The 25,756-nt window shown below is 32.8% G+C and overlaps 1 protein-coding gene across 1 annotated transcript in view; it reads right to left on the bottom strand.

Moving 5' to 3' along the window:
- LOC143255936 (uncharacterized) overlaps nt 1–8,584 on the bottom strand; it is a 55,017-nt gene extending 46,433 nt beyond the window's left edge. The window contains 3 exon segments of the mRNA XM_076512381.1: nt 4,109–5,639; nt 8,159–8,231; nt 8,406–8,584. Of these exon segments, the coding sequence (XP_076368496.1) occupies nt 4,109–5,333 (1,225 nt within the window). The 5' untranslated portion in view covers nt 5,334–5,639; nt 8,159–8,231; nt 8,406–8,584.
- Nucleotides 8,585–25,756: the final 17,172 nt, after the last annotated feature.

The raw sequence follows: 25,756 nt of genomic DNA, 5'->3' as shown, positions 1-25,756 counted from the left end.
TCCAATTGCATGTACTTCTTATACAAAGAAAAAAGGTAAATCATTATATAATAAACATAGTTTATTTAAAAATAAAAAATCATATGGTTACTTGAATTAAGAAAGCAAAATAATTCAGGTAAAAACTCACAATACAAGTAAGGAATAAATTAATACTCTGACAAAAAGTTTTAAGTGAAATTACGAAAAGAAAACAAATTTACAAACTAAAATATCTCACTAAACATTTGATCTCATAGTTTTCACTTAATACATTTTACCATACTCCAAACATTTGGATTTTCTTTACAGGGTTAATTCTTTATATTTTTAATATGAATCTTTTTAAAACAATGCAACCAAGATAGTAGGGATGGCACTTGCATCATCCCTACATAACAGTACAGCCATGAAGTGTAGTATAGTGTTAACAGACAAACATTTAATAAATGAAACTTAACTGTGACTGAATAGCTATATATAATGCTCTACATTAATTTTTGCCAGTGCAATTATAGAGAAATGATGCAAATACTATCTCCACTATCTTGTTAGCATTATTTTTGAAGGATTGACATTAGCCATTCCTACAATTACTTCCTTGTTTGAAAAGTTTTTTTTTTTTTTTTCCTTTTTAATGCAGTTTTTCAATAGGCATAGAAGTGTTATACTTATAACCAAGTTGTAATTACAATGCAATTACAGCTATTATATTTATTGTTTATAGCTGATACTACCTGGTAATTCCTATTTCACCTTTACAAAGGAACACCAATCTTCTGTTTTAAAGCTAAATTCAAGAAATAATGATAACATCATTAACACTAGAATTATGATTTTTTAAAACTACTACTAGTTAGTAATAATTATAAAAATGGATACTACATTTGAAGCTATATTACCTCAGTGAAACTGGTTGACACCATTGTTTCAAAGTTACCACATATTAAATAAATGGCATAGAAAAGAAAAAATTGAAATTTTTGGCTATTTTACTTCTATAAATTCCTATAACTCGTGACTCAGTCATTACTTAGATACTGTTATAAAAGGAAGACTGTACAGTTAAGTTCTAATGATATACTGAAAGGTATATAAAATACTACTCTGATGAAAAATCAGAGCCATCTCTTCCATAAGTGGTGCTTGTGTCTGCCTAATAATAAAATGTATTTCTCATGATACTTGTGATATTTTGTCCTTTTTTATATCATAAATAACTAAATATACCAGATTATGCTGTTTAAAGGTTTTTCATTGTTAGAGATGAAAACTGTATGTTTGTAAAAGAAATTCCATTTTTTTAGAAAAACATAAATAAATGTATGAACTTTACAGGTCAGTTTCTTTCTGATGAAAAATTATTGAACTGTTCCACATCTAACGGTCATTTCAACTACAAGGGTTGTCAAAGTAAGTTATTATATATGCTTGATTTGGTAAATGTCCTTTTGTTACATGTTTGTGTGGTCATGCAAAAGACTGTTTATCATGTAATTTCCACCACATGTAAACACTGAGCTAAAGATCTTAGGCTTTTATGAACAATCTCACCTAAATGCTTCTTTATTGCTACAATACAATCATCGTCGTCTCACACAGTAAATACGATGATACATGTGTACCTTTCAAACTTTCGATTTCAACATAAACCACAATTTGCTAACTATAGCTAACCTTCAATATATGTCTCAGTTTACACGTCTGACATCAAATACATAAATACAAGAGACTTGACAGTAAACATAATTATTACGTATTCTACAACAATTTTCATGCAATTCAGACAGCTTACTGTTATCAAGTTTTACAGCACATGAATATTAAATGAAGGCTGCAAGAATGGAAATCTATTATATTTGTACAATATTACTATAAAAATACATTCATCTGTTATCAAGAAGTACATCTGCCACCATAAATAAATCATTAAAACATTATAAATTAGTACCTATAATTTTTTTCTGAAAAATAATTTTAAAATTGATACACAAGAGATTATTACTACTAACTTAATCACATAATTTCATCCTTTTTTTTTCTTCTCTTTATAACAAGAAACCATTTGGTCCTTCAAATTGCACACCCACACACCAAAAAAATGTGTAAAATTAACATCATTCTAAATGGAGCTTAGCCTGTTTTTCCCAGACTGGAGCCACTCATTCTAATGTTTTCAGAACTTTACAGAGAGAAATAAGGTGTCTTATCATACTTATCCATTAAATAATCTTGTACACTTGAATATATTTTAAGTGTACTTATTTAAAAAAAAAAAATTCTAAATCAAAATTACTCTATAAATAAATTACGATTAGACTAATAAAATAAATATTGCATTTAATAACTTTTTGTTGGGATGAAATTCCCCATTTTGTAATTGAAATAATCTGATAACTAAAGCTATTAAAAACATCTTATTTGCAGTAAATCTTTCAGGATTCACAATACATTTTTCTTTGTAACTGTTGTTCCATATAAAATAATTTCTTAAGAAATCTTGAAGAAAATTTTGTTAAACTTGTAGGCAAAATAAAAAAAGTTGTGAATTGAAATTTTCCCCTTTATGACTTTTACTATATGCTTCTGAGTTCTATAATTAACCATGCTACTGCAATACAAAGAGAAAAAAAATCAAAATATTCCTTTACAATTTACAAAATATTTATTTTATACATTTTACATAAAATTTAAATATGTTATATAAAAAAATAACTATTTTTGGAATAAACTAGAAGAATTAATTTGGGGTGTGCAAGAACTGTACTAAGATCTTTTCTCTATACAATTTTAATAATAATTCATTAAAATAAGTTACACATTTAAATAAATCTAACTCATTATGTATATCATTGTCTAATTTTAATTATCTGGGAAGGTTTAAACAATTGCAACTATAAAAACTTAAAACTGCACATACAATGTTGAATTATTGCAAATGAAAATTTTATCCAACAAGAACAGAGTGCATTCCTAAAAATGTTACATGCTTCTGTGGTGCACTATGTTACAAGTATCAGGCATTTTGGACTTCCAAAATAAATATTCTAAAGTAAATTCAATTGAGCAAGAAATCAATGTTGTATATGTATATATTTCTACACTTATCTGTGCACAAGTGATATTTAATTTAATTAACTAAAATATATTTATCAAACTTTATAAGAGAGCTAAAGACAAATCCCAGTCATTATGACATACTTTTAATGATTTTAATTATGTTCTAATTTTTATATATATATGCAAGTACAGTGCATGGGATACGAACTACTTTGTAGGTCTATCATAAAATAACAGAATTTACTCGATTTGTTGTACAAAACTAAGTTCAGTGATCAAGTTCAAACAGCACTGTTGTTTTTTGTTGTTAAACTAGTGGTGTATTGTTAAGCATTCAAAAGATATACATTAAAAATATCAAGTGTCATAACATGACAGATAAGAAAGGTTGAAAAATTTAGATTAAATGCAGTTCAAAATGAGTACAAACTACTTGATTTAGAATACTTGTGGTAAATAGCTGAAAATAACTATTTTGCAGACTCCAGTATAGTGTACTGTATTAAAAATAAATGCAACTTAGTTAGCCTAGCAAAATAAAGCAAGATCACATATTTCTAAAACAATATATATTATAAAAAAAATTAAGCTGCTTTAACTGATTCACTGAAAGGCATCCTAAACATATTTCTTAAACTTTGAGAAAATCTTCATTGTAGTAAATGGAAAAACAAGTGTGTGTCAAACAATTCAATGGTGATTCACGTAGTTTGAATACACTAATAAAAACAGTTTCTAATTTACATACATTTATTTTAAATGTCTCCGTATTTGTCAAGTTTTAATTATTAGCTATTAATAAAAACAAACAAATACCAAGTTAATGTTATTTTAAAATTCCTATTACTTGGCTTTTTTCCAACACTCTTTTTTTTAATAAATTTAAATTTAACATATTTCCATGCTTTATAAATCACACAAAAAATTATACTCTCTACTACATAAATAAACTAAGGCCATAAATAATATATCTTTGAGATCAGTCATGTTCACCATACCTTTTACATTCAAGATCAGTAGAATAACACTTTTATTTTACAAGACAGAGGATCTTGCATTCATTACTTACTTTCCTCAGTTCCAAAGCATTCACACAAAGGAACTTCAATTTTCATATTGTTCTTTAGGCGTTCCAACCTTGCCCACCAGTCCTGATTCTGAATATCTGGCAAAGTGAGCTTTACAGGTTGTGAAAAATTGTTAGTATATACAAATGCTTCTCTGTTTGTAGCCACAGAAGTGCTTATTACAGGAAAATGTTGAATTTGAGATGCCTGGCATGAGCTATGAGGGTCACTTTGATCAGAGAGTATATCTCTCACCAGATTACTTTTTTCTGATATGCTTTGAAAAGGATCTGACACAGAGGTAGTACTTTGGACTAAAGAACCTGAAACACAGTCAGTAACTGTTTCCACCGGTTGATTTAAATCAGTAAAATTACCAGGAATAAAAGAAGACGAGCAGATACCTTGTAATAAAGATGTATGTAGATTCAATGTATTTGTTTTATCTGTATTTAAAGGCTTGGCTGTACTGAATACAAAAGGCTGTGATTCCAAAATATTTTTTACATTGTACTCTTTTCTAGTTTCATTAGACGAACAATTAGCAGTAGAGTTCATGGTAGCATAATCTAAGGATTTTCTATGTTCTTGGCTTTTTAACAGCAATGATACACTGGGTTCCAATGTGGTTCTGGAATTTGGTAAAGAGGGCATTGATGAATCAGTGCTTTGACTGGTATACACAGTGCTTGATGAAAACTGCAAGGACAGAGACTCTGCAGAGAAAGGCAAATTCAACAACTGCTCAGATTGATCAAGTGAAAATCTACTGGGTTGATCACATCTATTCAGTGAGTTTTTCTTCTTCCAAGAACTACAAAACCCATTCATCATAATCATTTTACTTTCAGAAACTGCAATTTTAGGGCTTCCAGAACCACTACATAACATGTAACTTCCTAAGCTTTGATAATATTTTTGTAAACCAAGACACCCATCAAGTGGACTTGTGATCTGTGAAAAAGGACTTTCATCTTTGTTATTGGTTTCGGAAACAAGTCTTTTTTCATTTTTATTTAATTGCTCTTCGTAACCACTTTGCCAATGTTTCACAGATGCACGTTCCTGAGAACTATTAATAGTAGCAGTACCTACAATGTGAGAACTAGAATTATGCAACATCATACAATTGGTCTGTTGACCAAGAATGTGAGGTTCCAGTTCTATTAAGTTATTTGCATCATCAGAATTCAAAGATGATAAAGCCCAATTATCACAGAGATCCATGGGACTTTCCAAGATTTTCAAGAACTACTTGGTCAGCTCTAAATGCTCCTTATTTTTTTTATCAACTCTGGATAAATGAGTTCAAGCAACTGGTTATTATCTGATATCTTGATGAACTACTTGTTTTATCTTGCTCAAAACACATGGTACTGGTCTTTGAATCAATCTGGCCATTAAAAGAAGGCAGTGATTGGTAATCTGGATGGAAACTGTAAGGTGAGTATGTTCCATAAAGATAAACTTCCTACAGTCACAGGAAGTATTCTGTTGGCTTGTGTTACAATCAAATTGTGCAAGTTACTGCACCTACAGAAAAAAATAAAAATAAAGCAATTAATACAAAGTAAAGCATTTTACTTTCAGATGTAGGTATAGATAAATATGTTGGTTACATCATCAATCTGAAAAAAGATGAAATGACAGGGTCTCCAGCTCACACTGATGTTTAGACTAATGCTCTATCTAATGATAATGGGGCATCAAGCCTCAAGCAGACAAAACTAGCTTGGTCATTACATATTATCTTCACTAATTTATTAATATACCTTTGTTTAGAGCAATTATTATCAGCTGTGTTTATTTAAGGGGCTTAGTTCACCACTTTTACTTCCATTAATATATATTATCACAACTTGTTAATTACAACTTAAACATTTCAATAACAACATGCCCTATACTGCATTTTATCAAGTACATATTTTTTTATTTCATATTAATTATACATTTTAAACAATAAAAAGTTTATTCAACTTTTGAAATCAGGGTCCCACAAAGACACTAGCATTCCAAGGCTAATGTTCTACCCATAGAACTACCAGAGCTTCAATTCCAACCTAGACAACACTCTGTTTTATACTCTCCCCTACTAACATCAAGGAATGTCTGCACTGTGTTTGATACAAGCAGAATGGTTTGATTTGATTTGAATTTCATGCAAAGTTACACGAGGGCTACCTACACTAGCCTTCCCTAATTTAGCAGCTTAAGACTAGAGGGAAGGCAGCTAGTCATCACTACCAATCACCAATTGTTGGGCTACTCTTTTACCAACAAATAGTAAGATTAACCATCACATTATAATGCCCCCATGGTTGAAAGGGCGAGCAAGTTTGGTGTGATGGAAATTCAGACCCACGATCCTCAGATTATGAGTCACATGCCTTAACTACCTGACCATGCCAGGCCACAAGCAGAATGATTCTCTACAATGTAACTAGAAAAGATTTTATTCTTGTCACTTGGTAATCCGATCTCAGGAAGAACAGAATACATGGTCTATACTTCATATTTATTTTTCTATTAGTTTTATAGATTAATCAAAATCTTACAAAAGGTTCTATTGCCTCTGCTCACGACCACCAATCTAAAATATGTAAAAAGGCATTTTACTATGACTGAAGCTTGAAATTCCACATACCAGCTCAAACTAGTATTTTATACTGATGTTCCAAAAAAATAAACTACCAATGTTTAAAAATCAAAACCAGAAAACCATCATTCTGGATCTTTTAGTGTCTTATAATTAAAGAACTGAAAAACATACAAATGAAGTTATTGATAAAATTTTTCTTTATTATTATTGATATTTTGCAAAATTCACCATTAAATGTACATTTTTATATAATGTTACATGCTATACATCATGTTATTTCACAATAAGCAAGTTTTACAGAAAGCATTTCAATTATGAGCACCAGCATGGAAGGTTACTAAGTAAAATATTGTTCTTTAGATAAATGTAAAGTGTTAAATTACACTGTGGGTATGCTATTACCTTACTAAGTGGTTTTGTTCCTACTCTTTAAGCAACTAGTTTATAAACAAAATGATATAATGAAAATATTGATTTACTTTGACTTTAGCTATGACATTCAATCATTAAAATTTCAATTAAAACTGCATTATAACTGTATACCTACACACAGAAATAAAGAATGATGTCTAGACAATGTATTAATTTTTAAAAAGAATTTTAAAAACATAATAAAACATATTACTGAACTTTTGTTTTAAAAAAATCACATAATCAAAGTATGCTATTCCTTATTTTGCTACTGAACAAATTCTTCCTCAGGTAATTTGGGTCTTTAATATTTCACACAGGAAATGTGCAATCGTACTACACTCCTTATTACATTGTGTTACCACCAGTAGATAAGTGACTGCACATAATGTGTACTTTTTATAATTTGAATTATGAGACTAAAAAATTGTATAATATTAATAAACCTAAGATCTAATTGTTGTGATACTATAATAAGTATTCTGTAAGAAAAAAAAAAAAAAACTAGCCTGATTTAGGAATACTAGTTTTGTAATAATTAATATTATTAGTTATTAGTTAATAACTTGATAATATTATCAGCCAATAAGTTATGTTGGAAATTTCAAAACAGACTAATCATTAAGCATTAAAGAGTAAGCTTTGTATATCAAAAACCTGAACTGAATTTTAACAGTTATTTTATTTATAATTTAAATTTTAAAATTCAACTTGAATCTTAGTAGTAACACTAACAGTAATTTTATTACTGGTACTAGCAGTAAATGCCAAGTACTACAGTTACTCATATTAGCATTTCACTATTTAGTATTATTCAAATTACACTAATTTTAAATTGATTATGCATTAGTAATATTCGAGAGCCTTAACTTTAAGTACATAAACAAATAATAAAACTAAAGAAAAGTTTTAAACTTTAATTAAATTGTGAAATATTTTTTCGCAAGGGCGTGGTCCTTAGCTAGTACAATGTACAAAGTACAATGAAATACCAGTAACTTATGTTAGAAAAACATGAAAACATGGTGTTTGCTTCTCGTACCTGAAATGATTATAAAGTTTCCGGGTGGCCCAGGTGACCTACTTGGCATTATCCTTGGTTATTCACGCATCGGCTACGAAAAGAACAAAGGAACTTCTAAGCAATAGATATTACATTAACTTTAAGAGAAGTTTATCGTTCCCAGGATGTAAATCATACACAAATTAGAATATAATACGATACAGAAACTGAACAGTAAACTAATACACTCTTTCAGTATCTTTTATGTAACTAACGCTAAACCTACCCATTCGTTTACAAACTGACGGCTCCATGAAAACAGCACACCCTGTCGTACCAGACGACTTTTTTGTAGCTCTTGCGTAATATCTGTTCTGAAGCAGACAGGCAATGACTTATCAATCGACGAACGCAACTGAAAATGCTAGTTGTTTTACGTATGTTGAAATACTGCTAATCTGATATCACTAGACGCTAAAATAAATATTAAGATTGTGAATAAATCATTATTGTTTATAGAGTGATTTATATTCCTCAATGCATTCATAATTCTATTTACTTTTTCACTAAATTTCTTATCCCGGTCGCACCAAACATGCTCGCCCTTTCAGCCGCGAGGGGGGTATAATGTGACTCTCAATCCCAATATTCGTTGGTAAAAGAGTAGCCCAAGAGTTGGAGATGGGTGGTGATAACTAGCTGCCTTCAGACTACTCTTATACTACTAAATTAGGGACGGCTAGCGCAGATAGCCCTCGTGTAGCTTCGCGTGAAATTCAAGAACAAACAAACTAACTACCTTTCTTTTTCTCATTCCGTTTTTAATAAATTTCTTTAATAAATGATCAACAAAAACTTGACCATACTTTATTTCTTCTTTTTACAGCAGTTGTTCCCCTCTAAAATCAGGGGTTCGATTCTCCTCGGTGGACACAACAGATAACCCAATGTGGTTTTGCTATGAGATAAAAAAACACACACACACATTTACAGCGGTGAGTTTATGGATTTACAACACTAAAATCTGAAATTTGATTCCCCACGTTAGACAAACCAGATAGCCCAGTGCGGTTTTACACTAAAACAAACAAACAAAAACTCTCTTTCTGTTTAGAACAACCTAGGAGACTCACGTAGAAAATTCCCTAACTTTAATGAGTCGAAATTTATCTTAAAACGTGGGTTACAAAAGATGAGTAAGGAAATTACGAGGCTTTCATCGTTACTTTTCGAAGTTATTAACATAGCTTACAGACAACAAGAGCCATTCGATTCTTTAGAGTTTCTGCAATCCTTTATATTTCAAGAAATAATCGATCATTTCTTAAATGTATGTAAAATGCCCGTCTCTACCATTGTCGAATACAAACCATTCCATAATTCAGTCACCTCATTAGAAAATAAAACTAGTTTACTTCACGCTGTCTTTTCAAAATCTTAAAATTGTGTCATTGCATTCGTCCTCATAGCCTCAGAATACAACACAAATAGATTAAAAGCTTTTATCTTTTAAATCTTACAGGTAATTTTGCTGTCCAAGAGAATAAAAAACCAAAGATATCCTTAGCAAATTTTGTAATATAATCAGTCTATTCACGAAGTCGTCCTACACACTTGTGCAAATTAATTAAAACAAGACGGAAAATTACGATTTTTTCAATTTTTTGCGTTTTATTTCTGAGAATCCAAAAATTACTCACAAATTAATACACGATATGACTGCCTTTATTTTTCAGAAGATCATTAATCCGCTTTGGCTTCGAGTCCACAAGTTAACTGCAATCTTTACTAATTTTTGAATCGTGGTACCACACCTCAACTATGGCCTCAATTTGCTTATCTTTCGTAGTACAGTCTTTTCCCCGAAGTCTTTTTTTTTTACAAATCGCCCAAAGATTTTAAATAGGATTTAAGTCCGGAGAGTGTCCTGGCCAGTCCAGCACCTTTATTCTCGTTGTAGTCATAAAATTCTTCACAAGTTTCGATGTGTGGCACGGAGCCAGATCTTGCTGAAAAATGCCAGATCAATTTAGAAATCTCTTTTTCAATTCTGGAACGACTCTTCTCTGCAAAACCTCGATGTACTGTGGTCCCTGCATCATACCTTCTACGATATGTAAGCCTCCGGCGCCATAATAGCTGAAAAAGCCCCAAAATATCTTCTTCAAGGGATGTTTTACGAACTGATTGATGTGAGATTCTCAAAGTTTCTCACCTGGAAATCTGCGAATATGCAGATTTCTTTGACCCTGTACGAAGAAATGAGTCTCGTCACTAAATAACACCTTTCTCTATTGTTCTTGCTCCAGTTTTTATATTTCAGACCCCATTGATACCGTTTTATCTTCATTGAGTTGGTAAGAAGTTGTTTTTTGACTAGTCTCCTTGCCCTTCTAACGCAATTTCGAATGACGTAATATTCCTCACAATTACGTCATATATCCCAAAAATAGATTGACCGTACTGCAAAATACTGCTAATGACGCCGTCTGTGTGAAAAAATAACTATTAAAGGAAATCAACGGGTCCAGCGAGCCTACACCGGCCGCCATGCTGAAAATATTGTAAAATGACCATTTGTTTCAATTAATTTGCACAAGGGAGTAGTAGCCTTCGTCTGAATACTCTCTGATATGTTTATGTCTTTTTTGATTTGTAGGTTTCCAGAGACTTTAGATGAATAAGACGATCTTTTTTCATGGTAAAATAAAATGCACTGGATAAATTTTTGGTTCATAAAAAATTACAAGTGTTATTCATGTTTTTGCAAAGAGAGGATTGATGAGAAAATTAAGAAAATTGTTGATCTATTGCCTTGAGTTCTTTCAAAAACAAAGTGGTAATTCTATTATCAAAATAATTTATAAAAGCAGTTTAGAAAAAAATTAAAGTTTGGAGATGCATAATATGTGGTTATATGTATGATATATAATTGTTTATCTGCGTTACTCGTTTCTGTTTTTTACAGAATGTTCACGCAAAGCTACATGAATAGCTATCTGCACATAAAGTTTCCTAATTTTGAACTGATATACTGTAGGGAAAACAGGTAGTCAACGTTCATACAACCAACTCTTGGCCTACTCATTTCATCAAAGTATAAAGACATATTAAATGTGATTGTAGACGAAAATGTAAAAATTTTGCTATTCAAGATGCAATGACAGTTTTGTAACCTTTAGTCTAAATAATCTGCCTTATTAAAACTAGCATGTAAATTTTCTCTTGCTCTGTGTCATTGAAGGATATCTTTAGATAATGTGAATTTAAGACCATTTGTGAATTTAAAGAAAAACTTCATCAATTCAGTTCAAAACTATTGACATAAATAATATCGCATCTCTCACCAAAATTCTTAAGAACATCATTTCTAACAAACTTTACACAGTTATCATACCATATAACACCTCCCAACAAAATAAACAAGGTGAATTATCCATCAGTTAAATGGAACAAGGACATGTACACTGGTGCACACTCAGGCAGGTCATCCACTGACTCGCTTTCGACCCGCGTCAAAGCAAGAATAGAGCATGTCTTGGAGCACGTATTCAATGAACAAAAATGTTAATTAGATAAAGTTTTTTTTTTCGTTTAAACGCTATACCTTTACGCATACAGTTAAGTGAGTGACATCGTAAATAGAAAAATAATTTATCATAATACCTAAAAACGTAAAAAACAAAGACAGATAAATACTCTTAATAAATATTTAAGAACTAATTAACATAATAATAATATGTCAGATAGAATGCTATATATTTCAATGCATGGACAAAAAAATCAAAATTAATAATATACTACAACAAAGAACATAAATATGCTTTGCAGTAACTATAACGTTTATTATATTGATTATAAACTTTATTTGTACTCTCCATTCACGTTTGTAGAGCACTAGATTGTTTTGCATAAACAAACTAAAATGATTTTATAACCGTTTACGCCCTACAAATAGAAAAATGTGATCATATGGTGATCACTTTGTGACAAAAGGAATAATAAAACAGATTTCCATAACTTTAAATAGGCTTGTTTGAGAGAAAGTAATACGACTCCAGCCTCTAGCGACAAACTGAGTGAAAAGGCCGACTCAAACTGGTTTGTAATATGTAACAAGCATTAGACCAGGATCCAACTGAGCAACAGTTGTGAGCAGTAAAAGACTGGAAGTTCTTGATGAAAGTGAGTCGTGTTTCAGCTTTTCCCGTATTATATTATAGATTAGAAATGCGGAGAATAAAAATAAACTGATAAAACACTTGACCTTTCTTGCGTTATTCTGACAGAGCTCTTGCCATAGTAGATGTAATGGTGTGGGAAACGTTCTAGTAATATGAGCTCCGTTCCTTGATTCTTTTAAAATGTTGTATCAAATCCTGACTGTCTCTTAGTCATGGTACTGGTGCGAGAAACGTTTTCTTAATAGAAGTTGAGTCCCTTGATTCATTTAAAAGGGTATATATCAGAGTGTAAGTTAACATTGATGTCGATAATGTCTACTACACAAAACTACTTTTCACTCTTTGATGGACAGAAGCTCTTTCATCAATTAGATAACAATACACTTCACTCGTCTTTTGCAAAGTTAATTCGAAAAGCAAGACAATGACTTCAACTACGCTCCTAAGCCATCATGATCCTTAGGTAGCTTTGAAATAATCAAATCATTGTAATCCAATATACTTTTATGTATTTGGTGTTAAAACATAAAATTTGAAACCTATAGACATGTGAGGAACGTTTGTTAAGATGTGCCACTTAAAATTGACCCTCATGTATTTCATCAGAAACTTGCTATAATGGAGCACGTATTAAATGAACAAAAATATTAATTAGATGAAGTTTTTTTTCTCTTTTAAACGCTATACCTTTACGCATAGAGTTAAGTAAGTGTCAGGTAACAGCGTGTAATTATGGTCATCAGACTGAACAAAGTAGGTTCAAGTTTAACAAAAGATGTGGAGCTTTGTTGTTATACAGTAAGATTATCCCTTTGCATTACCCAGAAGCTCCTTGCTTGGTCAGTTGTAAGTTTACCCATTTACTACGTTAGAATCCAGTATTTTCTTTCCCGTAGAGGACAGAGTGCAGGTCAAACATTGTGTAGTTTGCGCTAAGAAAATAATAACACTAACTTCTCGGAGTAGTTAGTGGGTATAGCGACAACTCTGTATGACTCATTTTACATGTTGAAATTTCAAAATTGGTAAACTAGCAATACGAATACAATATTAATAAGTTAACGTTCTTTAATAAACAGGTGATAAATATGTTCAAAATCTCATTTTAACTCACTAACATTGTTTTACAATATGTTATCGCATAATCAACTTACTGTGTAAACAGAAAGTATTTGAGCATTGTGAGAATAATTTATTCAGGACAACAAGAAATAAAATTATATTTTCAACAGGTAAATAACGATAGCTTAAGGCTCAACAGGAATGGAAGAATTTTGTTTTACGCGTAATTTAAAATTCCAGAAACATTATTCATTAACGTAGAATGTGTGGTGACATAATAAAATGTTTCAGTTTGGGATATTGATCAAAAATGAAGGACCAAGTTAGAACTCCACAGACATCAACATTTTATGTTTTAATGGTAATACCTTCCATCAGTGTATTATATTAGAAGAAGAAAAAAAGCCTTTTTTGTTGTTGCAAATTTAAAACTTTTTCTTGCCAGTGTTTTAATTTGGATAACTTGCTAGATTACCAAAATCGAGGTTAGACTATAAGTCTTCATCAAGTGGCTGGACTAAAATCATGACTAAGCCAGTTCTTATTCTGTGAGCTTCAAACTTTCAGAGTTGAGATTACATTAAAACTTAAATTTGAAACTGCCACAGGAGAAATGAAATAAAATTCAAAACCCAAATATTGGCTTTTTGTGTGATTTCACATCAGGTATGAACATTTGATATTTGTCTTTCAGAGTTATGTTCGTTTTTTGTTTGTTTCAATGCAAAACCACACAACTGGACATCTGCGGTCTTTCCACCGGGTTGAATCTAACCCCGGATTTTAAAGTAATAAGGGTGTACATTTAGCGCTGTCTTGGCATGGGAGTGGTTGGTTCAGAAAATAAAGTGAGAAGTATTGACCTAAAGAGTTTTAATATTTTACCATTATAAGACTATATACAAAAACAATTGTAATGTTATCGGAAAGAACTCTAATCACGATGGATTTATCGAACATCGGTGGGTATCTTCCGTATCATATTAATTAAACAACACTGCTTATAGCTGTTTTACATTTTTATTGATGTAAATGTTGAGATTAATTATTGTTTTATTATCGTGCTAATTCTGAATGAGATATTTAAGCTACTTAGAGTTTGTTTGTTTTTGAAATTCGCAGAAAGCTACTCGAGGACTATCTGTGCTAGCCATCCCTAATTTAGTAGTGTAAGACTAGAGGGAAGGCAGCTAGTTATCACCGCCAACTCTTGACCGTCACATTATAACGCACCCACGGCTGGGAGTACGAGCATCTTTGGCGCGACGCGGGCGCGAACCCGCGACCCTCGGATTACGAGTCGCACGCCTTACGCGATTGGCCATGTCGGGCCGCTACTTAGAGTACCGAAATTTACTTCACTAAATATCTATATGATTTGGTTTCAAGAACGCACATAAATTTTGCTCATGCTGTTGTTTAAAAAAAAAACTATCTCTACACAAAATATTTTAGAAATGGAACAACAAGAGCTGTGGATATCTAATTGAGATTGATCATATTGTCATGAAAATGTTATTTATACAGTTTTGTTTTTAAAATATTAGATTATCTTCTCGAAATTCGGAAAAAGAGTAGTCTGTTAAGTGTGTGGTATTGTTAAGATGTTTTCTGAGTAAGAAGTAAAGTAGTTCGGAGTCTGGAGATGAAGTAGAAATTGAGAAGATCGTTCTGTAAAACTGGTTCATTTGTCTTTTTCAATTGAATGCTGATCTGCATTGTTTCTGATATTCAATGTAGCTGGTAATTATTTTGGCTGGTCCACATTTTATTAATAATTCATCAAATCGTCCTTAGGGACAAAAATACTTTCGAATAATCCCTTTCAAAAAGTGACAGTGTGTTATTCTTAGGTTCATTGATTCTATAAGAGTAATTGAGTGGTATGTGAGGGCTCTCCAGAATATGTACTGCCGAGTAGAAGCACCACTTTTCCTCACTTTAAGTCTAACATGAAGAAAGAGACTGTTTTCAAGCTTATAAAGCCATGTTTATTTAGCAGCAGCCAAAGTTAAAAACATGAGTTTTATTGCACTTTTACTGGAGAGACTGATAGAAAGAAATGAAAATTGAATGAAAGCTTCTAGTAGTTAGAATGGAATTTTAACGTAAAAATTTTAGTTTTTCAAACTTGGGAAAACTTATAATTATGTACTATTAACAATAACGCTGTTATTCGTAGTTTACAGGAGCTACCCACGTGACAGATAATTACTTCATTTCAGGGTACGTGATGTTATATCCTTAGAATATCACCCAATTTGCTAGTAGAAAAGATCGCTATTGATTTACATATAGAATACAAATTGTTATAGCAGTCCTTCATCCAAGAAAACAAACATGGTACACTAGTTGATTGACTCAGTTCTACAAGAAACTGAAGTGAAAAGAACTCACTAGCTACTTATGTATTACTTCTAGTGACACCAATATAATAATTGTGTGATTGTAGACCATATAATGTCTTGCGAACACCTCGTACTGAAACTTTGCTTGAGAGCTTGAAGAATAAGGGTTTCAATTACATTTGAGTCCTGTTAATCTTAAGATTATCAAACCACCCTACACCCTTGTGCAAATTAATTGAAACAAGACGGAAAATTACGATTTTTTTCAATTTTTTGCATTTTATTTCTAAGAATCCAAAAATTACTCACAACTTAATACAAGAAATACTCTGAGTATTAACAAACGTTGAGACTGTGGAGACGAACTAGTGACAGTAATAAAGAAAAGTAAAATAAAGTAAATTAATTATAACACCTTTCCTAGAATGTGGAATAAAGTAAATGTGAAATAAATATTGCATATAGATACAAATTATTTATATACTTTATGATATCAAACTATACATTTAATCCTTTTACTCTCGGACATAAGGTGAGTGCCTCAGCTTGTTTTAAATAAAAACAAAATATATGAACACTTTTGATAAACACAAATAGCAGACAGTACACTGTGATTATTAGTAAATCATCCGGATAAAGATGGCAACTTAGAGCTGTAGTTTTGTTAGCTAACTGTAATTAAGCAAGACAGAATCTGCAAACAGTGAACATGAAAGAAAAACAGTAGTTAATTTACAGTACATTAATACATTTACAGAATGCAAATATATTCGTCATAATTATTTAAAGAACAGACTAAGTTATGTCACAAATAATTCCGGAAAAAGAAGGAAGGGATAAAGTTTGATAAGAAACATCTGCAGTCACGATAGATGTTTCATGACGCGGATATGAATGTTCCATAAAAACTCCAAAAGATTTTTCAACATTTACAGGTCAAGGTTCATTATAAGAGAAACTCTTTCTATACAGCAAATGTTGCTTTACAATCGCATTGAATGATTGAAAGAGTGTTTCAATATGTATGTATCATAATATATATATACACGCAGGCCTTTTAGTTCATCACGCTTGAATACTAACACATAATGTACAGAGAACAGGAAACCATTTGGTTCTTCTAGGCTGTACTTGCACTCTTGTCTTTCACAGAGTAAACATTTAAATCCACCCTTCATATTTCAGATTTGGTTCGAATTTCGCGCAAAGTTATACGATGGGTATCTGCGTCAGCCGTACTTAACTTAGTAGTAAAAGACCAGAGGGAAGACAGCCAGTCAGTGGGCTACTTTGTTACCAACGAATAGTGAGATTGACCGTCCAATTTTAACGCCCCACAGCTAAAAAGACTAGCATGATTGGTGGGAGGGGGATTCGAACTCGCGCCCCTCAGATGTTGAGTCAAGCGTCCTGATCACCTAGCCAAATATATTTAAGAAAACCATTGAGTACCCTCTTGTAAAGTACCAAACTTAATTATTCTGTTTGGCAACTCATATTTCTGGTGGTACAATGGAAAGTTTACGAACTTACACCGCTAAAATTAGCGGTTTGATTCCTTGCGGTCGACACTCCAGATAGCCTAATGTAGCTTTGCCTTAAAAGTAAGGGGACAATGCAAGTCATTCCATAAGTCAATTACCATGTTTGAGAAATAAAATTATCTTAACAAATATCTAGCGTACTCTCACATTTTCACAATACACTACGAAGAAACCAGAGGCCTTTATCATATTGGTCCCTCAGATGAGCTTGTAAATCTAATTAATAGCATTTCCAGCCCTTCTTTTCTTAAATCACTCTAACACTTTATCCGTGATTAGATCAGTTCAGCTAGAAGTTTCTTCAACAGAGATTTTAAAAATTTCGGGGACGGATTACGCTCTTAAGAGCGGGGGGCAAAATACAGCAAGGCCATCTAAATAACAGTCCATATGCATTATATAATTATATATACACATGCGTGATGAACATTCAAAATTATATAAAAAGTAGTACAACAACATTAACATTAAATTTTCATTAATGTACAATACACACACATATTTTAAACCAACAACTTTATGTTTTAACAAAATGTAATAGGCAAATGTCATTTACTGATGAACAATTTCATAGGAAATTAGTTAAACAAACTTGTCAATAAATTTAGCTAGACGTCATAACGTTGTTGGCTGATCTATCTATTTGTAGATAGTAACTTGAAACTGGTCTATAATGAGAGAATCAGAACGCGGAAATTATGGATTATAAATAGCAATAATAGTCACTGACTACTAGATAAAGTCTCGTTAAATTTTTGGCGGGCCCCACCTTTTGGGGCCACCTCAAACAATAGCGTCCCCCGCTGGTACAACGGTTGGATTTACAATGCTAAAATTAAGGGTTTGACCCCACTCGGTGGACTCAGCAGATAGCCCGACGTGGCTTGCTATATAAAAAAAACACACACACACTCAAATTATAGCATGGTTAGATTGTACATTAGTATGACTCCTTAACATGCTAAGATAACTGCAGTAACGAACATTTTCTGTTGAACATCTGTACTGAAAAATAATTAAAACTAAAATTGAAAAACATTCAAAGTGTTATTCTTTTGTGTTGTCATAAATTCAAGACCGAACGTTAAAATATTTTATAAACTCTTAATATACGCTTTTAACATTTCGTTTCTTTTTAGCATTCTTCGAACACCTTGAATAACAACTGCTATGAAATGTTTCGAGTAAACACTCATACTGAGAAACTTTAATCAGCATTTTTCCATGCATAAGCTTATATAGACGTAAATGTATCACAAACAGTACACTTAACGTTTATATTATACGAATATGAACGCACGATCAGCTAGGTTTGTGTTATAATCAATAAATCGGCAAGATACGTTGCTTGCGCCATCTGTTGTATAATGTTATTAATACATTATTAGGGCAACAGTTTAAATATGTAGTTGGTAAATTTAATATTTGAACATTTACATACTTTATAAATATTATAAAACATAAAACATAGTTACAAAGTTTAAAAAAAATTTATAAAAGGTAAACTGTAACGAACCCAGAATAAGTTCAACAGTTTGAAATACATGAAATGAGGGCCAGGCCGAATAAGTACAAAATAAATCATGAAATACCCGGTTTCAAATATTTATGTTGCTAAATTTGAATTTTATTTGTGTAATTAAAATAACATAAATCATTTACATATATAAATAGCAAAAGCTATAACGAGTTCGATGCATTGTTTCCCTATGAATAGTGTTCATTTTCATATTCATATAAGCTAGTAGATGGCGGTAATGTTTACTAGACTGTTTTAATAGTATTCTTTTTCTCAAAACTAAGGGTTAGTCGCAATTTTATATAACAGCTTGCTCGAGCTGTGAAACCAAAGATGCAAGGATAATTGCCCCATAGTTCAAAAAATGTGCTGTGCACTTTGGGGCTGTAAATATATTTAAGTGTGACAGTAAAATCCCAATATTCTGTCAGAGAAAAGCAGCTCAGGAGTTGGCAAAGGGTTCTGTTGACTAGCTGACTTACCTCTAGTCTCTTAAATCAACATTAGAAACAAATATGTGCAGATAGCTTTGCGTAGCTTAGTGCTAATACTCTGAATCTAATAACACTAACTCAAAGATGTAGGTAACAACAAAGGTTAAGCCACATATTCTAAGCATTGTTACATTTTGGACGAATATGTTTTTTCACACAAGAAAATCTACTTCCACGTTTACTATTTCAGAACAATTCGGTAACATAACCGAATACTACATTAAATTAATCTTTAAAAGAGCTATGCCATGAATACATTTTTATATAAATTCCAAATTGAAGGTCATATTAATAAATCTTACAAAAGTATACTACAGTTTAGATTACTAAAGTCCGAAGTACAAAAGGTATAAAATCGTTAAACTAGCATTCCTGTGTGTCCTGCAAGTTTTCTTATTTGACCGTAAAGACACACGTGTATGTTGATATAATAACTATTCTACCAAATTAAGAAGTTTTCAAACTGTGAAGTGTGTTTTTGTTATTTATTGTTGGGACTTTTATCGCAAAACCACATAAAAGATTATTTGCGCTCTGTCTACTGCAAGGAATCAATCCCCGATTTTGGTATTGCAAATCCGGAATTTCACGGTCACCCAGAGGGAGACAAAGAGTCATAATATTCTGGATAATGCTAACACTGTTCTTAAGTAGGATACTTAAGCTATAGACAGGTCGTCGACAGAGGTTACATGAAATGTTTCTTGTGAATAGTCAAGTTGAAACGAAATATTTTAAAGATATTCAAAGTTTTATTCTCTTGCGCCATCGTAGACTGTAACCAAAAAATAAAGTATTTTAAATGCTAAAACATAAACGTCAAGCCGAACCTTTTATTCGATTCACCACCTGTCATTTACTTATACCGGTTTATGACATTTTATTCGATTTACCACCTGGCATTGAGTTATACCGGTTTCTGATCTTTTATTCGATTTACCACCTGGCATTGAGTTATACCGGTTTCTGACCTTTTATTCGATTCACCATCTGTCACTGAGTTATATTGGTTTCTGTCGTTTTATTCGACTCACCACCTGTCATTGAGTTATTCCGGTTTCTAAGAACTCGTCCGTCATCAGAGTGCACAGAAACCTATAGGCACTGAGTTAGACAAATGAACGGGTATGACCCAATGTCAAATAGAGTCGGAATGGCCAGGTAGTTCGGGTGCTCAACTTGCAACCTGCGGGTTGTGGGTTCGAGTCCCTTCCCTCTAAACATGCTCGTTCTTTCCGTCGTTGAGGCCTTACAATAGGATCGTCAATCCCACTATTCATTGATAAAAGAGTGGCCCAAGTGTTGGCGGTGGGTGGCGATGACTAGCTGCCTTCCCTCTTATCTTCCACTGCTAAATTAAAAATGACTAGTTCAGATAGTCCTTATGTAACTTTGCGCGAAATTCAAACCAAACGAATATTAAATAGCATAAATAAATGTTTCCTTCTCAAAATGCTTGATGTAGGAGATATGACTTACAACATTATCTGGATGAACTCCTACCTTGTTGCCTTGGTTTTCAGAAGGAGACACACCTTGATTGAGTTGTATGATGTTGTCTAGGCCAGATGAAAGATGTTTTGCTTCTGTATGTGTTCCTGGATTCTCAACATTTACAAGACGTTGCACCTTTCTTACAATGACAGGTTCTTGTACCCCAAGCTGATCCCTGTTTCTTTGTCTCTTACTGCCATTAAGTACAAAGAAAGTTCTCAATATCCCCATATTTTTAGTACCTGAGTGTATGAGTATTTTACATCGGATCGGGCTGTTACATACCTTTCTCAAAACCAATCGATTTTTGGTGGTACTACGCTACTTAAGTAACACCTAAAAATGTCGATATGTAGTACTGACACAAACCGTTCTTCTGATATTATATCAGACATAGTTGTAATATCACGTTCTGATTTGAATGTTCAAAATCGTCTTAAAATAACGTACTCAACTCTCTGTAGAATACACCTAACATATACGAAGTATGAGCATTAATGACGTAGCTACAGTTGGAATTTTTAAATAGTATGGCCACTCTTTGTATAATCTCTACATTGTACCAACGAGGTTAATTATGTTATTTACATAGTACCGTTACATTGTATATAAAACTTATCTCGTTCCGTCAGGGGCACTTTTGGTATTCTCGTAGCATGGTTATAGTACGTCTTAAGTCCGGGATTGTCAGATGGTTAAAACATTCGTCTCGCAATCTAAGGATCACGGGCTTAAATCCCCGATGCACCAAGTGCGTTCGTCCTTTTACCTGTGGGGCCGTTATAACGTTACGATCAATCCCATTATTCTTTCAAAAAAGTATGAACGGATATGACCCAATGTCAAATAGAGTCGAAATGGCCAGGTAGTTCGGGCGCTCAACTTGCAGCCTACGGGTTGTGGGTTCGAGTCCCTTCCCTCTAAACATGCTCGTTCTTTCCGTCGTTGAGGCCTTACAATAGGATCGTCAATCCCACTATTCATTGATAAAAGAGTGGCCCAAGTGTTGGCGGTGGATGGTAATGACTAGCTGCCTTCTCTCTAGTCTTACACTAATAAATTAGAGACGGCTAGCGCAGATAACCCTTGTATAGCTCTTAGCGAAGTTCTAAAACCGAACAGACACGATTTTCTTCCACCATTTAATATGTACCAATGATATATGCAGATTGTAGAATAATGCAAACACTAGTATTGCGTTTGTTATATTTGTGCATAACCTTAGAACATTTTATTTCCCTTCTTTTTTAGAATTTCAATGGATTAAAAGTAAAGTTGTTTTTCTTCCTGTTCTGCTTATGACTATTACTTCGATATAATAAGAGAAGTTAAAAATGTAGAAGTATTTGTTTGGCCCGCATTTCAATGCAATTGTTTAAAAGATTATTCTACATTGTTTTATTTATTTTTATTAAGCAATTTAAAAGACAAGTTAAAAGTGACTAAACATGTATCTGGACGACAGATGTGAAAAATAGCCTATGAGCACTGCGGAAGTTCCCATGGTGAAAGAATCAAATTATAACCAGACCCACAGAAAACTGAGCATGATAAACGTGACAGACTCAACTTCCGTATTTGAGCACGAACAGTGGAACAGAGAAAGAAAAGGTACAGAAGACCGTGCATGGCCACGTGGTTAAGGGGCCTAATTAGCGGTCTCAGGGTAGTGGGTTCGAATCTCTGTTCCAATAAACATGTTCACCCTTTTTGGTATGAGGGCATTGTAATGTGACGGTCAGTCCTACTACTTGTTGATAATGAGTAGCCCAAGAGTGGGCGGTGGATGGTGATTACTATCTGCCTTCCCTTTGGTCTTTAAATGCGAAGTTAAGAATAATTATCGCAGATAGTCCTCGTGTAGCTTTGCGCGAAATTCCAAACAAACTGAAAAGTACAGAAAATTGAAAAGTCTTTCCAGAAGCCTCGAGGAATTAGCTACGATAAAGTTACAAGTAATAAAATGTGTTTACTTTAGAACAAAGCTACATTGGGTTGTGTGTTGTACCTAGCACGGAGAATCGAACCGCGAATTTTAATATTAGAATTCCGTATGTTTTTGCTGTCTCAGGTGATAGAAAATAGTATTTGCATTTTGTATCTTCTTGTACAGTTTTGGGTTTTATATTGCTATTGAGGGCTTATTAGTAAAAATATGTATCATAGTCTTGTAATATTGTAATTCTATTGTGATTTCAATATTTGTTGAAATATTTTTCAGTTAAAGGACTAACTCAGTAATTACTATGTTCACTATGAAACAAAAAAAACATAAGAGACAAGAGGTTGTTTGTTAAAGTCAACACAAAGCTAGTTACTCAAGGACTATCTGCGTTGGAATTTTCTAATTTTTAAGTGATAGACTAGAGAAAAAGCATCTAGTGAACTTCAATCACTGCCAACTTTTGGACAACTCTTTAACATAGAATAGTGGGATTGACCGTCACGTAATAACGTCTCTGCAATTAAAGACGGAACAAGCAGAAAGTGGTATGATTTGGTAATCTTTACCTAAGATTTGGATGTTTCTGGTACATGTGTATATTTTAATGTCATTTTCGACAGTCATCAAAATCGAAACTACTGATGTTTTGTGACGTGTATTTGCGTGTATATGCTATAGTATCTTATAATTTTTTATAAGTAAGTTTGCACTGACCGAAAATATACATTAGTCATACGTTTAATATTTGAACATTTTACTTTGTTTAAGATCATTCTCAGAAGAAAGATTATTGTTTGTTTGTTTGTTTTTGAAATTCGCACAAAGCTACTCGAGGGCTATCTGTGCTAGCCGTCCCTAATTTAGCAGTGTAAGACTAGAGGGAAGACAGCTAGTCATCACCACCCACCGCCAACACTTGGGCTACTCTTTTACCAACGAATGGTTAGATTGCCCGTCACATTATAACGCTCCCACGACTGAAAGGGCGAGCATGTTTGGCGCGACGGGGTTGCGAACCCGCGACCCTCAGATTACGAGTCGCACACCTTAACACGCTTGGCCATGCCGGGCCGAGAAAGATTATTGTAATTTATACTAATTAATTCAGAAAAGTTACTTTTAACTATTAGTTGTTCATTGCTCTCATTCGTACATTAAGTTAACAAAGCCAAAACAATTCTCTAAAACTGTATCATATGCAGGCACCTTTCAAACAAGGCCACAGTTAAAATAACTAGTTATCTCTAATACTAATTTGTAAATGTCTGATAAAAAATATCGGCACATCTGGCGGGATTAAACCAAACAAGGCCATAGTTTAAAACAATTGGCGATTTCTAACATTATCTTATAAATGTCTTATACAAATGTCACCGGACAGGAGTACGCCAAACAAGTTCGCAATTAAAAGTAACTGGTTGTTTGTAATAGTACTTTATAAGTGTCCAATATACACGTGACAGGAATATACCAAATGTACCTCTGACTGTATCAATGCTTATAATTTGAATATATCACATTTTAAACTTGATGAAACTTTGTAAAATGGAAGACTTTTGAAACGTCGTTCTCTGCACTTGTGTCTCCACAACAAACAGTTGCCATCCGTTTTAGAAAGTTTCATCATGAATATTCCGCCTAAACAATCTATTAAAGAACACTTTAAACCTGTAAATGTTTTTCAAACACTACTTTGTTTCAGTCTTAGTCAAAACTAAAAATATTCCACAAATCCCTTTAGAACATGATGGCGTATATATTTTAACCCTCTATTTCGATAACCAAATATCTAGTGTTTCAGGTACATCACACTTTCAATTCATTCGCAATAATAAATATCCTAGATACCACTTTGCCACTGACTTTAAATCCCTCGTTCAAGTTTTTGTTGGTTTAAGCCTGTTTTTTTTTATTTAATTAAACCTAAAAATAAGTTTCAATAGTGGCTATTGTGTTCTTGTGAGTCCACGTTTATAATCAGACTTTCTGTATGAATACGATAAAAACCGAGTTTTGATACCCCTGATGAACAGGGCATAGAGAGACCACAACCGAATAAAAATTTCAGTATTAATTAACGGAACCTCAGTGGTTCCAATATATTTCTATAAAATGTAATCCATGTATAATTAAAGTAAATTTCAGTCCAAAAATCAGAGCTAGGGAGTTTCTGCAGTGTAAATTTATCATTCTGTTCTTTGATGCCGCCAAGTGGCACAGCGATATGTCTGCCGACTTACAACTCTAAAAACCCAGTTTAGATAACTGTGGTTGGTAGAGCATAGATAGCCCATTGTGTAGCTTCGTTCTTAATTTCCAACAACAACAACTGTTCTTTGATATTCTGTATAAGTTTCACAAATACTCGAAACAGTTTCTGTAATCTACATCAGAGCTCTTCTGTGACGTTTCCACAATCCCTTGTAATCCATTCTTGTAGTGTTCCTGAAATTATTAATATTTTTTTTGTTTTAATATATTTAATCGACATTTAATACAGCTGTATAAATACAATTATTTACCTGATAGATAATGTTAAATAGAATTACTTAAAGCATTTATATTTTAATATTTTGTATTCTAGATAATTACTATTTCCTGAAATATTTTAAGAGCCAATTAGGCAAATAGTTTATGGTAGGAACATTCTTGTTTTTAGGTTGAAGTGTACCACTTAACTGTCCCTCTTCTACCGAGCCCGTCATGGCCAGGTGGTTAAGGCACTTGGCTCATAATCCAAGGGTCGTGGGTTTGAATCCCTGTCACATCAAAAATGCTCATCCTTTCAGCCGTGGGGGCGTTATAACGTAATGGTCAATCCCACTATTCGATGGTAAAAGAGTAGCCCAAGAGTTGAGAGTGAGTGATGATGGTTAGCTACCTTCCCTCTAACCTTACACTGTTAAATTAGGAATAGCTAGCGTAGATAGCCCTCGTGTAGCTTTACGCAAAATTAAAAAACCAAACCAAACCCTCTTCTACCAGTGAGGCTGGAGCAATATGTTCTTTTGAATTTTCTGTAGCAGATCATTTAACAGTATATCTGA

Source organism: Tachypleus tridentatus, chromosome 7 (genome assembly GCF_004210375.1).
Source record: "Tachypleus tridentatus isolate NWPU-2018 chromosome 7, ASM421037v1, whole genome shotgun sequence".
NCBI classification, from domain to species: Eukaryota; Metazoa; Arthropoda; class Merostomata; order Xiphosura; family Limulidae; genus Tachypleus; species Tachypleus tridentatus.
This window is presented reverse-complemented; position numbering and strand designations above follow the sequence as displayed.